At 45.4% G+C, this 16,564-nt stretch overlaps 1 protein-coding gene across 8 annotated transcripts in view; it reads right to left on the bottom strand.

The window, feature by feature from the left end:
- Nucleotides 1–1,012: 1,012 nt before the first annotated feature.
- Nucleotides 1,013–16,564, bottom strand: part of YTHDF1 (YTH N6-methyladenosine RNA binding protein 1) — a 137,542-nt gene continuing 121,990 nt past the window's right edge. For all 8 annotated transcript variants that reach the window (XR_004541106.1, XM_033963595.1, XM_033963589.1 and 5 more), the window contains one exon: nucleotides 1,013–2,882. Coding sequence is in view for 2 of the 8 variants with exons in the window: in XM_033963592.1 (XP_033819483.1) it covers nucleotides 2,856–2,882 (27 nt within the window). In the remaining 6 variants the exon portion in view is untranslated. The remainder of the gene's footprint in view (nucleotides 2,883–16,564) is intronic.

Below are 16,564 nucleotides of genomic sequence, written 5' to 3'. Positions count from 1 at the left end.
AGCAATATTACATTTTTCTAATCAGCTTTGGTGCCACACATTCCCTGAGATACCTATAAGGATGTCAAAGGCAGTGAAAAGATCTAAAAAACAAAAAAACAAAACCTACCACTAGAAAATAAGTGCCCTATTCATTAACAGCTTACAGTTAAAAAGGCCCTTCTGAACTGATTTCAGTTCTAGAAATATTTTATGAAATATTAAAAAAATAACAGTCTTTCTATTTGGAAACAGTAGAGTTATCTATATTCTTCACTTCAAACTCAAACAAAATGGAAGAGACCAGTGCAATCGTGGAACTGCATGACTTACAATTCTGGATAATTCTATTACCGTCATAAAAACTCTAAGCCTGCAGGTTTAATACATTTCTCAATGTAGGCAAACTCTTCAATGTAGGGAAACTCAATGTGGTGCATATTATTGCTCTGCCAAAATCATTCTTTATGGTTAAAAGCCAATTAAAACATCAACCCTGGGACAACATATTTTACAGATCAATACGTTAAAGTCAACATCACTTCCTCATTAATTAAAGGCTATACCTGAATTGGTTTATCATCAGGAAAAGGCTACTTTTGATGGTATCAATTTAATTACCATTCTATTACATTTGCTTTATGGTACTTGCAGGCATGAAGCAGCATTTCATATAAAACATTGCTCATTTCCCACCAATGGCTGGTTACTCATGATGTTATCTACCGTTTGTCATCAAAAGTAATGAAGTCTTTAGTTTTATAATGCCAATTTTTATGCATGCTCCTGCACAGGCAAAGTCTATACACACCCTTCCATTTCCAGGTCCCAATACCGGTAATCTTGAAATACAAACAGCAAGATCTGGATAAACTTGTCAAATAGCTATGTATGAACAGTTTCTTTACTGACTGACAGGAACTATTCACACAGGATTTTTGGCAGTATAGTTTCACCACAGCTGACTTCATAATTAGAGTAATTTAATAGCAGCTAGAAGAAAACCAGCACAAAAAGGGGGAATACAACATTAAACTTGCTAAATAGATATTGTTTATTAAGGCTTGTAAGTCTCCTAGAGGAAAGGAAAGTTAAACCCAATGTCATCCATTACTCCAACCAGGCAGCAACAGTCTGGAGACAGAAATGATACGAGCTAAATACAAGTCTAAATGATACACTTTAAATTTTCTTATTTAAATCCAAGGTCCTTTTTTTTTTAAGCGTAAATAGTTTTCAGAAGATATTTGCTTTTCTAATATAGTAAAAGATCCTGTACAATAAAAGGCGTGCAGTTTTGCGTGTGCTAGAGCAAGAGAGGAGCACCAGCGGCCCATGCATTTAGTTACAAATCCAGCTTCTGCCTCTTCAATACATTTGCCCTTCTGTCCAGAAAAAAGTTCCCCAAAACCATACGACAAAACAGCAAAGTTTCACTTTAGAACCTTTTTTCTTTTTGCAGTGGTGACAATTATACTCCATGTCATTGTTTGAAGGGAATCCAGCCCCACGCATGGTTGTCCAAAGAGCTGTTCAGCAGGAGATCCAGAGTCTTGTATCCAAACTGTGACTTTGCATTCTGCAGTAGCCTTTTGCTACACCAGCACAGTCCATCCAACTTCCACACACTGTAGCCAGTAATACAGATTTACTTTTGGTAAAATCATAAGGATAACTAAATGAATCATGATTTTTACAATTTAAAATTTCCTAGACAGAAGCATTAGAATGCATGGGCTTCAAAACAAAGAAAAAAGATCTCACTAGAGAGATCAAATTAGGTAGGTGCGAAAGTGGATTAGACAAATACAAAGTGCCAGAGACAGATAAGATGCAATCCACTACCCTGCCCCTTCAACATCTCCTAGGAGAACATTTATTTCAATTTAAAACAACAATAAGTGGAGGTGACAAAGAATAAAGGGAGAGTAAAGATAGACTAAAATGTTCCAAGCTTGACCAAGAGAAGAGCCTCAATGATTTAAAACATTATTCAAAAATGCCCTGAAATTTCAATCACATTACTAAAGCCACAGAAGCCACAAAAGCAGCAGGATAGCTGCCTGTAAGACAGCAGCACCAGTGTGTGGCAGGAGCAGTCATGCCCATGTCAGAAATGGGCACAGCAGCTAAAGGAAGCAGATTTGCCTCTAAACTGATTCACACAGAAGAACTAGATTGTTTATTTTTATTCTCAAGATGATTTTTCTGATGGGGGTGGGGTGGAGGGTGGGATGATAATAAATCAAAAATCAAGATGTCGGCACAATTTTTCAAGAGGTCATCCAGACAAAATGAAGGGGAGGCATACAAAACAGCTTCACTATTTCTAAGTGTGGAAATATTTAAATAAAATTTTATTTGCATAAATCTCACAAAGAGGACTATTTATTTTTAAACCATGAAGGTAGTTTGGAAAGTAACTGGAGAGCAAAACTGCTAGCAAGTGAAGATTTTTATTTTTAATAATCCTTTGGGAAGTATTTGAATTTGCATCTCATAATTTTATATTCAGTTATGATCATTTACTGCCTTAAAAGCAAATTAGAACATATCCACTTTTATTAAACTGGATTCTTAAGGATTTTTACAGCAATACAGATGAATACAGATACACCTAGCAACAAAACAAGAAAACAGGGGGGGGGGGGGAGAAAGAAAAGACTACACTCCTCTAAGAAGTAGGTAAAAGATGACGGTCATTTTCCCCTGCATGAGATTTTACACTGAAGTGGAAAGCTTTAGTCTGTCCCAATACCAGGATCCAACACTAGAATTTCAGTTTAATTCTAGTTTAAGAATTTCTTGTCTTCCCCACCCCCACAGTTGAATCTGAAATCAGTTCTGGCTACATAGCACATTGAATAGGCTTATTGCTATTGTTTGTTTCGGGTCTGGCGTTCCTGTAAAAGAAAAGATAGGAATAGTTATACAACGTAAAGAGGTGGCAAGAGAATATTGTGTAGCTGTACAAATTTTCTGGACATGAACCCAAAGAGAGGGGGAAAAGCATACAATCCTCTTCCCATTCCTGCACACTTTTCAAGTTCTTCAACCGTGGCTGCACTCAACAAAAGTAAGTTCTATACTCCACAACTGGGTTCCTCTTGATAAAGTATATAACTGCTATACAAGCACTGCTCTTTTTCATGCAGGGCCACCTCTAAGCTCCCCTAAGTCCCTTCTTTTGGCCTTCCATAGGGCACCAACATGTTGGATGCATTTGGAACAAAGCCTGGCTGTCTCCTTAGTTCATATCACACCTTATTTTCTCCACTTCCACCACTAATCACAGTTCTCTATCAAAAGGGAGAAATAAAAAATATTAAAGAGTGTACACTAGTTCCACAGTACCTCTACTAAAGCTTGCTTTGAAGCTGAGAAGATAGATATAGGGTATTTTAATTTCATGACTCTCATACGTAGTAATAAGGACTGGACAGCAATAGAAGCAACATGTACCCCAATCAAATGGGACCCCTTACACTATGGTCTGTAACCCTCTGCTCTATCAATATATGCCATGGGTGGGGCTGGAGACAGCAAAAGCAGAAGTCTCATATCCCAAACAATACCCACATTTTTAAAAAGGGAATGGGACTTGAAATACTGCCTTTCTGTGATTACAATCAAAGTAATCTACATATTATATACAGGTACTTATTTTGTACCTGGGGTAATGAAGGGTTAAGTGACTTGCCCAGAGTCACAAGGAGTTGCAGCAAGAATCAAATCCAGGTGTCCAGATTATCACTAATCAGGTTCTCTACACTAATCACTAGCCTACTTTTCAACAGAAGGCTTCTACAGGACAGAACACTCAGTGGGTGGAAGACACAAGACACTCCTACCTCCATCCCATTCTCCTCCCAAAAGGCCATCAACAAATTGAGGCTTTCCCTAATTCTAGAAAAACTAGGATCTGAGATTATGAACCTGCAAACTGAACATCCCAAGTTCCCACAGAACACTTTTAGGAACAAAATCTTCTACTCCTAGTACAATTCTGCACAACTGTGCATTGCAAAATTTGTGTAGAATTCCTCAGGGACGCAGAATTACTGGTGTTCTGCGCAGAATTTCAGAACTCCCTCTCTGCGGCCCAATGGGATTGACACTCCTCTGAAGCCCGAATTGCTGCTGGGGACATCGAGCAATCTACAGGCTGCCCTCTACTGCTCTCCCACCCTCAATGTCGTCACTTCTTAGTTCTTCAGGCGGGACTGCGGTAGAAGGAAGCCAGCAAAGCCAGCAACAGGCTGCCTAAATCAGCATCCGTGAGGTACACAGGATGGATTAAGGACAATGGGGAGAGATTGAAAAGTGCTGACTAGAGAGGATAAGGTGAGAAATACAAGCTGGTTCGGGGACAGGGGTGAGAGCGATGGATGCTAGCTGTGGGGGGACAGGGGTGAGAGCGATGGATGCTAAATGTGGGGGGATAGGGGTGAGAGTGATGGATGCTAGCAGGGAAGGACAGGGGTGAGAGACGCTAGATGGGGACAGGTGTGAAAAATTCTAGCTGGGTGGGGGGACAGGTGTGAGAAAGTAAGGCTAGCGGGGGCGGGACAGGGGTGAGAAATGGATGCTAGCTGGGTGGGGGCACAGGTGTGAGAAATTAATGCTAGGTGGGTGGGGGCACAGGGGTGAGAGTAATGCTACCATGGGGGGGGCAGGGGTGAGAGATGCTAGCTGGGAGGGACAGGAGTGATATGCTAGCTGGGTGGGGCACAGGGGTGAGAGAATGAGAGATGCTAGCTGGGTGGGGGCACAGGTGTGAGAGAGTAATGCTAGTGGGAGGCCAGGTATGAGAGTGATGCAAGCTGGGGGAGGGGACAAGATGAGCGAACGCTGCAAGTTGGGGGGGGGGACAGGGGTGAGCGAGCGATTCAAACTGGGGCAGGGGGACGGATTGAAAGAGCGATGCCAGCTGGGTGAGGAGGAACGTGGTGAGCGAGCGAAGCTAGCTGGGGAAGAGGGAACAGGGTGAGCGAGCGATGCCAGCTGGGAATGGGAACGGGGTGAGTGAGCAATGCCAGCTGGGGAGGGAGGAACAGGGGTGAGCGAGCGATGCCAGCTGGGGGAGGGCGGATCAAGGGTGAGCGAGCGATGCCAGGTGGGGGAGAACGGATCAGGAGTGAGCGAGCGATGCCAGCTGGGGGAGCGCAGATCAGGAGTGAGCGATGCCAGCTGGGGGAGTGGGAAATAGGAGTGAGCGAGCGATGCCAGCTGGGGGAGTGGGAAGTAGGGGTGAGCGAGTGATGCCAGCTTGTGGAGGGGGGGAACGGGGTGAGTGAGCGATGCCAGCTAGGGGAGGGGGAAACAGGGGTGAGCAAGAGATGCCAGCTAGGGGAAGGGGAAACAGGGGTGAGCGAGCGATGCCAGCTAGGGGAAGGGGGAAACAGGGGTGAGCGAGCGATGCCAACTAGGGGAAGGGGGAAACAGGGGTGAGCGAGTGATGCCAGCTGGGGAGGGGGAACGGGGTGAGCGAGCGATGCCAGCTATGGGAGGGGAAAAACAGGGGTGAGCGAGCGATGTCAGCTATGGGAGGGGGAAACAGGGGTGAGCGTGCGATGCCAGCTGGGGCTGGGGGAACAGGAGTGAGCAAGCAATGCCAACTGGGGTTGGGGGGAACAGGAGTGAGCAAGCAATGCCAACTGGGGTTGGGGGGAACAGGAATGAGCAAGCAATGCCAACTGGAGTTGGGGGGAACAGGAGTGAGCGAGCAATGCCAACTGGGGTTGGGGGGAACAGGAGTGAGCGATCAATGCCAACTGGGTGAGGGGGAAACAGGAGTGAGCGAGCAATGCCAACTGGGGTGAATGATGCCAGCTGGGGGAGGGTATCAGAGTGAGTGAGCGATGCCAGCTGGGGAGGGGGAAACAGGGGTGAGCGTGCAATGCCAGCTGGGGAAGGGGGGGAACATGGGTGAACGAGCGATGCCAGCTGGGGGAGGGGGAACAGGGGTGAGCGAACGATGCCAGCTAGGGGAAGGGGGAAACGGGTGAGCGAGCGATGCCAGCTAGGGGAGGGCGGAACAGGGGTGAGCGAGCGATGCCAACTAGGGGAGTGGGAAATAGGGGTGAGCGAGCGATGCCAGCTGGGGGAGGGGGAACGGGGTGAGTGAGCGATGCCAGCTAGGGGAAAGAGAAACAGGGGTGAGCGAGCGATGCCAGCTAGGGGAAGGGGAAACAGGGGTGAGCGAGCGATGCAAGCTAGGGGAGGGGGAAACAGGGGTGAGCGAGCAATGCCAGCTAGGGGATGGGGAAACAGGGGTGAGCGAGCGATGCCAGCTAGGGGAGGGGGAAACAGGGGTGAGCGAGCGATGCCAGCTTGGGGAAGAGGAATGTGGTGAGCGAGCGATGCCAGCTAGGGAAGGGGAAAACAAGGGTAAGCATGCGATGCCAGCTGGGGGAGGGGTATGGGGTGAGCGAGCAATGCCAACTGGGGTTGGTGGGGGAACAGGAGTGAGCGAGCAATGCCAACTGGGGTTGGGGGGAACAGGAGTGAGCGATCAATGCCAACTGGGTGGGGGGAAACAGGGGTGAGTGATGCCAGCTGGGGGAGGTGGAAGGGGAACGGGGTGAGAGAGCGATGCCAGTTAGGGGAGGGGGAAACAGGGGTGAGCGAGCGATGCCGACTGGGGAAGGGGAAACAGGGGTGAGCGAGCGATGCCAACTGGGGAAGGGGAAACAGGGGTGAGCGAGCGATAGCAACTGGGGGAAGGGGGAAACATGGGTGAACGAACGGTGCCAACTGGGGGAGAGGAACGGGGTGAGCGAGTGATACTGGCTGGGGGAGGGGGGAACAGGGATGAGTGAGCGATGCCAGCTGGGGAGGGGGAAACTGTGGTGAGCGAGCGATGCCAACTAGGGGAGTGGGAAATAGGGGTGGGCGAGCGATGCAAGCTGGGGGAGGGGGGAACAGGATGAGCGAGCGATGCCAGCTAGGGGAGGGGGAAACAGGGGTGAACGAGCGATGCCAGCTCGGGGTAACAGGGGTCACGGAGCGATGCCAGCTGTGGGGCATAGGGGTGAGAGAGTGATGCCAGCAGGGGGGAAGACAGGGTGAGAGTGAGAGATGCTAGCTGGGAGGCGCGTGGTGAGCGAGTGAAAGATGATTGCTGGGGGGGAGGCAGGGTTGGGCGAGTGAGAGATGCTAGCTGGGAGGGGGGGAACAGGCATGAAAAGTTTCAAGTTTATTTATTCATTTGATGAATCGCCTATTAAAATTGCTAGGCAATGTACAAAATCCATATAGAAAATAATACAGAGAAACTATCAATTAACAATATAATTATGTAAAATACAAACAGGAAGGGGTAGGGAAGGATTAAAGTTTACAATCTTAGTTTTGGTAGAAAAAAGGTAGAGAACAAAAGGTAAGGGGCTAAAATCCAAAGCACTGTTCTGTGAAAGTTTTAGTGATTAAAAGCATCTATAAATAGGTAAGATTTTAAAAGTTTTTTAAAAGATACGATGTTGTTTTCAGATCGAATGTATTGAGGGAGGGCGTTCCACCACTGTGGTCCCATGACTGTGAACATGTCAGATCTACGTGTACCAATAATTTTCAAAGAGGGTACTGACAGCATGTTTTGGCCGGATGATCAAAAAGAACGTTGAGAATTGTAAGGGATTAGAAATCGAGAGATAAAGAGTGGTTCGTTAGATGCTAGTGTTTTAAAAATAAGTAGTAGAATTTTAAAGGTAATCCTGTGGCTAACAGATTGTTACTAACTGGGGGGCAGGGATGAGAGATGCTATCTTGAGCGGGGGCCGGGGTTAGAGAGTTGCTAGCTGGGGGAACAGGGGTGAGAGATGCTGGTTTGGGGTGGTACCGCTGCAATGGTCAGCATAACTTCTACAAAACTGGTCAAATATAAATAATTTTTGGCATACAGAAACCTAATTGTATACGGAATAGAACTTAAAAATATTTTTATCTTGGGGGCAGTAAATGGTTTCCATGGGACCAGTTCTTTGAAAGCTTAAACATTTTGTGCCATCTGAATGGTTCTTGGCCTCTTGCTACCAGCCTTTTGACCAGTTTAACCTAAGAGGTTTCAAAAAGTTGTCCAAAGTGCATTTCTTCCAATCCTTGGTTGGAAATTGTTGATATTTGACCTGCTTTGTAGAATGCTGACCATAACAGGTATCTGGGGTGTTTTTCGTTCACAATGTAGCCTGGCCTTCAGTTGTATAAATGCATCTCCAACTCCAGAGATATGGAGAGAAGTTTTACACTGTTCAATTTGATACCTTCTGCTAGAAGAAAGTCACTAAGTGAGAAAAAATTGAAGGTTCTTTGTTTTCTCTAATATAATTTAATGAAAATACTGAAATTCTGGTACATAGATGAAAGTGCCTGGACAAAGGAGCTCAGACAAATGCGCGCAGGACGTCAGCGCGCTGGATTAAAAGTTAAATTTAAAGCTCTCCAAGGGTGTGTGTGTGGAGGAACCTCCCCCCCTCCAGTTTACTTAGAAGTGTTGGCGCAGTCGTTGGGGAAAAGTATAATTTTTCCCTATTTTAGGGAATAATTAGTTTTCTCTCAAAGTGTGTGTGTTTGGTGTGTGTCCCCCACCTACCGCGCCAACACTTCTAAGTAAACTGAGGGGGTTCCCCCCTCACCTCCTAGGAGCGCTTTAAATTTAACTTTTAATCTGGCGCGCTGATGTCCTGCACGCATTTGTCTGATCTTCTTTGTCCTTGCGAGATTGTTTGGCACGCTTTAGTCACGTCACCAAAATTCTGGATAACTAGCAAAAATGTTGTTTAAATGTTGTCAAACTTTAGAATTCGGAATAATATTCATAACAGAAATCCTGTAAACCCGTTTACAGTTCGCTCCATATGAGTCAGGAAGACATATACTATACTAACCTCCTCCCCCCCCCCCATATCTCCTCATGGTGCTGTTCTTGCTCCTTCACACATCACAAATTAAAAACTGGAAGGCTGACATTGTAGGGTCAATACAAGACATTTCTCCAGTCCCTGACGGTCCTCCCCCAAACACTGTCTTTGGATGTGGTTCCTGGGTAATATGGTGGGTAGTGGGAGTGGGCCTGTGGTAGTTCCATAGGTTTTCTTGTGTGTCTAGGGAAGAGAAATACACTGACCTTAGAAGATGGTCCTCATGGGCCTAGAGCTCTGGACTGCACTACTCTGATCTCTGGGTGCTAATACAGAAATTTTAGGGATCCAAATGTTTCCAAGCTCATGCACTTCTTGTCACCAAGGAAGCAAGCTGATATTGCATAATATCTAAAATTAAGTGTGGAAGCACATCAACTCACTCTAAGGAAGCCAATATGCCTACTCCCTCCCCTCTTAGTCACTCACAGCTGTTCTTTGGTTTGCTCCCAGAAGATATGGTTGTTGTACTTCCCAAGCATAAAAGGTAAAACACTGCAGAGGTTAACAAAATAGAATGGAGTAGCCACCAACTGGCCAGAGCAATAGGCTACAAATCAGGGAAGCTAGGGTTCAAATCCTGCTTCTCTCAGTGACACTTCTTGTAACCTTTACCAACTCGCATAACCATCTGCTGTTTCAAGTCCAAACATACTCCATTTACTAAAACACATTAATGTGTACTCACACACATTAAATAATGCAAGCCCCTCCTCACATTAATGCATATTAGGGCTCTGATAGGTGAAGTGAGGATTTTCACTAAATCACCTTATTGGGAAGTTTGTCAGTAGCACAAAACTTGCGAGCAAAATGTACATTACAAAAGGAAAACAATATTATTAAAGTCTTCTTTACAATAAAACTTTCAAGCTATGAAACAGTATGCAACCATGCAGGCAACTACACTCTCTTCCCTCCATATTTGTGGGTTTAGGATTTGCGAATTTGGCTATTCACGAGTCTCTAAACCACCCCACTTCCCTCCCGCCTCCTGGACCTCTCCACACCTTACTTTTAAAGCCTGGTGGTCTACACTCCTGCGCCATGCAGAGCTGTGATCAAAAATAGCTGCTGAGAGTTCCCACAGTCTCACGAGAATGTAGTGGGAACTCAGAGTAATCATTTTTGATTGTGACTCTGCACAGGGCAGGAGTGTAGGAAGATCGCTTCTGTCCCACTTCACCATTAGACTACCAGGCTTTAAAAGTAAGGTGTGGAGAGGTTCAGGAGGTAGGGGTGGTTCAGGGTCAGCCCTAAAATTATTTGCAAATTTTTCTTATTCGCAGGAGGACTTTGCCCCCTAACCCCTATGAATATTTTTATTCCACAGAATTTGAAAAGTGAAATTTAATCATATTGTTAATTTCCTTTCTAAGAACTAGAGAATGACATGGGGACAAATTTTTCCCTGTCCCAGTGAGTTATTTTCCTGTCCCTGCCCCGTTTCTGCAAGCTCTGTCCTGATCTGCACAAGCCTCAAACACTTTGAAATCATAAGTGTCCGAGGCTTGTGCAGTTAAGGCAAAGCTTACAGGAATGGGACAGCGACAAAACTTGCAGGGACAGGGAAATTGAGTTCTTGCAGGCACAGGGAGAATTTGTCTCCATGTCATTCTCCAGTAAGAACAAGTGTGTCTCCTTCCTATCAGCAGATGGAGATGGTGATTTTTCCAGCGATATCACCAGTATACAGGCAGGCGCCTCCTGGAAATTCTCCAGTATACCACTGCAAAAGCAGATAAAGGTCCAATGTGCCACACCCAAGCCCCATGTGATCACAGCAGCATAGAAATTTTAACCCCCCAAATATGCATATGTGCCACTAAAGCGCAAAGCAAATGGAGTATGTTTGGACTTGAAACTCATGGAGTCCGATAGAATTGCAGTCTTCAAAGGTGGATTTCAGATTGGACTCAAGGAAAGGAAATTAACAGGTATGACTAAATTTCAATATCTTTCTCTGCCATACAAGTCTGAACACATGGAATGTACTCAAGCTGAATCTCATTGGGAGGGGCAAGATCAGGTTTCGTAAATCAATGGTTCCCAACCCTGTCCTGGAGGAACACCAGCCAGTCAGGTTTTCAGGATAGCCCTAATGAATATGCAGGGAGTAGTATTGCATGCCTATCATCTCTATTATCTGCAAATCTCTTTCTTGCATATTCATTAGGGCTATCTCGAAAACTCGACTGGCTGGTGGTCCTCCAGGACAGGATTGGGGGCCACTGTCCTAAATAACCGCTCTGCTAAAGGCTGACCAGATCAAACCTGTAATGCCTCATGAAAGAATGAAGTAATGACAAGGTCACCCACTCTGCAGATATCCTCAGGAAATACCATCTAGGCTCCTGTTTGCACCCAATTTAAATGAGCCTTCAAACCCCTTGGCACCTGCTTATTGTAACACTTGATGGAATCTTTGAAGGCTATAAGGGCCTTATGTGGAACATGAAAGTGCACAAACAAGTGATCCAAAACACAAAGGAACCGATTTCTTTCAAGTACCAAAGTAAAACTTTCCTGGCATCCAACTTGTGGAATATTTTGGATAGCACACACATCAAAAGGAATAAAAACCCTTATGAAAAAATTGCTCATCTGTTATTAGTTATCTGTAATACCTGAAGACTGGAGGGTGGACAATGTTACGCTGATTTTTAAAAAGGGTCCCAGGGAAGATCTGGGAAATTACAATCCAGTAAACTCTGGCTTCGGTGCCGGGCAAAATAGTGGAAACAATTATAAAAAAATAAAATTATGGAACATATAGACAAACACGGTTTCATGGGACAGATCCAGCATGGGGAGACCTTGCTTCACTAATCTGCATGACTTCTTTGAAGGTATAACTAAACATGTAGGTAAAGATGAGCCAGTTGATGTAATGTATCTAGATTTTCAGAAAGCTTTCGACAAAGGTCTTCATGAGAGACTCCTGAGAAAATTAAAGAGTCATGGGATAGGAGACAATGTTCAGTTGTTGATTAGGAATTAGTTATTGGACAGAAAACAGAGGGTAGGATTAAATGGACATTTTTCTCAATGGAGGGTAAATAGTGGAGTGCTGCAGGGATCTGTATTGGGACTTGTACTATTTAACATACTTATAAAATGACCAAATCTAACCTGAGCTAATCTAGTATTTCTGAGTTGTACTATGCCTAAATAGGTTCAAGGTGACTTACATTATAAATGATCTGGAAATTGGAACAAGCGAAGTATTATGGATTCTAATCTTATTTTTGTTGATCATATTAATTCTCTGGTCAAAAAGGGGGTTTATTTTGTTTGTTTTTTTAGATTAAGGCAATTATGGCCAATAAGATCAGTATTAAGTCACGCTGGCTTTAGGATTGTTGTACAAACTGTCTTGCTTTCATATATAGATTATTGTAAGTTTTTATTGTGGTTTAACAGAGAAGTATAAGAGATTACAGCTACTCCAAAATATAGGGCTAGATTCACAAACCTGTCCAATCGGGACCGACCCGTTCCCAATACGGGCAGGTCCGATGAATTCTTTAAAGTTGAATATGCAGATGGGGCGATCTGTAGATGGTCTGCGCATGCATATAGACCCGTCCGAGCCGTAACTTTTTTTATTTACTTTTTAGCCCAGCGAGCCCGTGGTTTTAACCCGCTTAAACCTGCGGGTAAAAAACCCGGGCTCGCAGTGCAGAGAAGGGCAGGAGAGATTCGGGGCGGCAGACAGGAGAAAACCGGGGATGAGCAGGGCGGCAATTCGGGGGGAGCAGGCAGGAGAGATTGGGGCAGAGCAGGGTGGCGATTCGGGGTGAGCAGGCAGGAGAGTTCCAGGCAGAGCAGGGTGGCGATGTGGCAATTCGGGGCAGAGCAGGCAAGAAAGATCTGGTCAGAGCACGGTGGCTATTAGGGGCAGAGCAGGCAGGAGAGATCCAGGGAAGAGCATCGGGGTGGCAGGCAGGAGAGATTTGGGGCAGCAGAGAGCAGGGCATGCAGAGAGTAGGGCAGAAAGCAGAGCTTCTATGGAGCTGGAGAGTTGGAAAGATGTTTTCGACTGGTCCCCAGCAGTCATTTCTGGGGTTGATCGGCCAGCCCAGTCGGTTTTAAAAATTTGGTTGGTGAATCGCGGCCCTGTCTACTTTTCATGTGTTTCTCCTCATTTGCATGCACGGATTCGAAGCGGATTGCAGGAGAGGTTAGTGAATAGTGCAGGAGGAAAATCTGGTCGCAAAGGGGTCGCAAACCGATCGGTACACGATCAGTTTGATTTGTGAATCTAGCCCATAGTGGCCAGATTAATCTTTCAATTAAATTGATTTGAAAGGGTTAGGCCACTTTTGAAAGACTACACTGGTTGTCATTGAAAAAGAGAATCCAATTTAAGATTGCTTGCATGGTCTATAAAGCTATACAGTGGGATCTTGGTTTACGAGCATAATTCGTTCCAGAAGCATGCTCGTAAACCAAATTGCTCGTATATCAAAGCAAGTTTCCCCATAGGAAGTAAGGGAAACTGCTTTGATTGGTTCCACCTCCTCTCCCCCCAAGAGGCTACCGGCGCTGCTCCATTCTCCCCCCCTCCTTGAGGAATCTGACGCTGTTCCAAACCCCTCCCCGCGTTCCAGCTTTCCCCCCCCTGCGAACCGGTATCCCCCCGCTCGCGTTGCCCCCCCCCTCCACTGCAATCCTACTTTACCCCTCCCGAGCAGTCAATGACACCCTTTACCCGACTTGGCACCAGTGCCGGTGCCCGAAGATCCTCCCTCTTCTGGAGCGGCTGGGCGGTGCGTCGGAGATCCTCCTTCTTCTGGGCTGGACTGGCTTTGAGCATTTGCGCATGCTCAAAGCCTTCTGGTCTCGCTCTCTCCAATACTGAGAGCGAGACCAGAAGGCTTTCAGCATGCGCAAATGCTCAAAGCCAGTCCAGCCCGGCCCAGCCCAGAAGAAGGAGGATCTCCAACGCACCGCGCAGCCCAGGCCGCGCCACAAGAGGGAGGATCTTCGGGCACCGGCACTGGTGCCAAGTCGGGTAAAGGGTGTCATTGACTGCTCGGGGGGGGGGGGGGAAGTAGGATCGCGGTGGAGGGGGGGCAATGCGAGCGGGGGGATGCCGGATCGCTGGGGGGGGATGCCGGATCGCCGGGGGGGGGGGCGCTCTTACAGCGAAGTAAGCTCGGTTTACGAGGCACCAAGTTTGCGAATGTTTTGCTCGTCTTGCAAAACACTCGCAAACTGGTGCACTCGTAAACCGAGGTACCACTGTATATGGAATAAACACTAGTGGATTAATTTTTTATATTAATATTCCAAGATATTTTAATAATTCAAGATAGATGCAGCAGTTTAAATTAAATTTTCCTTCTCCTCTGGCCTTTCCCCAGCTTGGTATTTTCGGGGTGGGGTGGGGGGGGAGGTGTTGTCTGTTTGTTTGCCTTGGTTCCAGTCTTTCTTTGCTGTGTTTTAGTTTTCTGTTGGGGTTTTTTTGGGGTTTTTATTTTGGTGGGGGGGACTTAGCGCTCATCAGAGTCCAGGGCCCTGAATGTCAAGCTTTTGCTTTGGTCTTGTTCAGGCCTCCTCCACTAGGTGGGCTGGGATACTTGTTCTTTCTTTGCTACCAAATTGCTGGTTACTCTTTTCTTAAGTCATCTCTTGTGCTGGGTTCTTCTGGTAGCTTATTATTCTTTTGTATATTCTAGTTCTTTGTTGCGAGGGGCAGGGAATAGGGGTTGGGTGGGCTATTTGGACCGAGGGATAATTACTGTATAATTCTTGAACAAATGTTGTATCTTCTACTGTATTCACTGTCCTGTTTTTTTTTGGGGGGGGCTTGTTCAATAAAATTGTTTCAACTTAAATTTTCCTTCTCCTCTATGTTCGCTGTAAACAATTACATGAATATCTTTGAATATCAAGGACCAAAAGTGTGAAATAGTCTACCATTAAGTTTGCTACAATTAGAGTCGTATTATCAGTTCAGGAAAATGTTGGAAGACATATTTTTCACTATTAAGTTATTGTGAATATCTGTTAATATTTGTAGAACCTAATAACAGGGTATACATAAACCTCATTGAATCCTTGTTGAAATTTTGCATGATATAATGGAAGATTAGGTTCTTACCTTTGATAATCTTCTTTCTATTAATCCACAAAGAAGTCATTACAACAGGTCTTTCATTCCAACCTGCAAACCAGGTGTTGCAGAAATCCAACACTTTTTTCTTTCCTCTACTCCTCCCACTTGGCAGAGGAGTACAGAAACCCCTGCAGTACCTTCCCAAAACGACCAAAGAGGACTGGAACAAAACAGACATCAAAGGGACTTGGGGAACTCCCCGCTATACAACTTTGTTCTGTTCTGCTCTGCAATATAAAGAAAAATTAATAAACAGGCAATAGAAAACATAGGCAAGAACATAGAACCAACCTGCCGTATGCAACAAGCACAAATTGGAAGCACGCCTTTAGCAAAGATATGTGCCCACATATACAAAAGGATTCTCCACAGGTTCCTGTCTGCTGGCTGGAAGATACTGAGACCTGAAAGGAGAAATATCCATGGCAGAAATATGTAGGCGATGCAATACACAGAGAAGACTGAGGGCGGGCTGGAATGACTCCTTTGTGGATTAAAAGAAAGAAGATTACCAAAGGTAAGAACCTAATCTTCCATTCTGTTACATCCAGAGTCACTACAACAGGTGACGTACCAAAGCAATGGCAAAGCCTAGGGTGGCAAAGCAAAAATGCTCTTTATTATAACTTTTCAAATAATGGACTCAACACATGCTGTGTTTCGGCTAATTGCCTCCATCATTATTTGAAAAGTCATAATAAAGAACATTTTATCTAAGTCACCTTTCTATAGATTGCTTTGATACCTACTCACTTTGTTTGCTTTTTGTAGGCTCTCTATATCTTCTTTGTGTACTGTGAACGTCTAGGGTGCCTGCCCTCAACACTGAGGCCCCAAATGCTGCATCAGACTGAGCCACCATATCCACTCTGTAAAATCTGGTAAAGGTATGAAGAGATGACCAAGTAGCCACGCTACAGATTTTGACTGGATTAACCGCTTTAGACTCTGCCCATGTAGCAACAACACCTCTAGTCGAATGGGCTTTGAGCTATACCGGTGGCTGCTTTCCACAGCCGATGTAAGTTGACAAAATGGTCATGCTGATCCATAAGGCAACAGAGGCCCTAGAAGCTGGTCTGTCCCATCTGGACAGATGATCTGAGAGACAAAAGTCATTAGTCCTCTCCAAACAGTGAAACAAAACTCTACGTACATCTACTTTCTTCAACAGCATATCCTTCTTTTCTGAGCCTGTGGAACTAAAAGCACAGATGAACCTCCTGGTTCATATGACACTCAGAAACCACTTTCTAAAGAAAGGAAGGAACCGTATGGAAGGACACTCCCACCTTCGTGAACCGAAGAAAGAGATCCCTACAAGACAGAGCCTGCAGTTCCGAAGTATGCTGAGCTGAGACAACTGCATGAGGAAAACCATCTTGACCGTAAGATCCAGAAGAGATGCCTCATTGAGAAACTCAAAAGAAGTTCAGTCAGACCTTTCAAAACAATATTGAGATTCCAGATAGGAAAGTGCCTATGCAGAGGAGGGCATAAACATACCACACCCCTAAGGAATATAGTCACATCAGAATGAGCT

This window comes from Geotrypetes seraphini, chromosome 11 (genome assembly GCF_902459505.1).
Source record: "Geotrypetes seraphini chromosome 11, aGeoSer1.1, whole genome shotgun sequence".
Lineage (NCBI taxonomy): Eukaryota > Metazoa > Chordata > Amphibia > Gymnophiona > Dermophiidae > Geotrypetes > Geotrypetes seraphini.
Note: the sequence above shows the minus strand (reverse complement) of the source record. Positions and strands in the feature narration are given on the sequence as shown.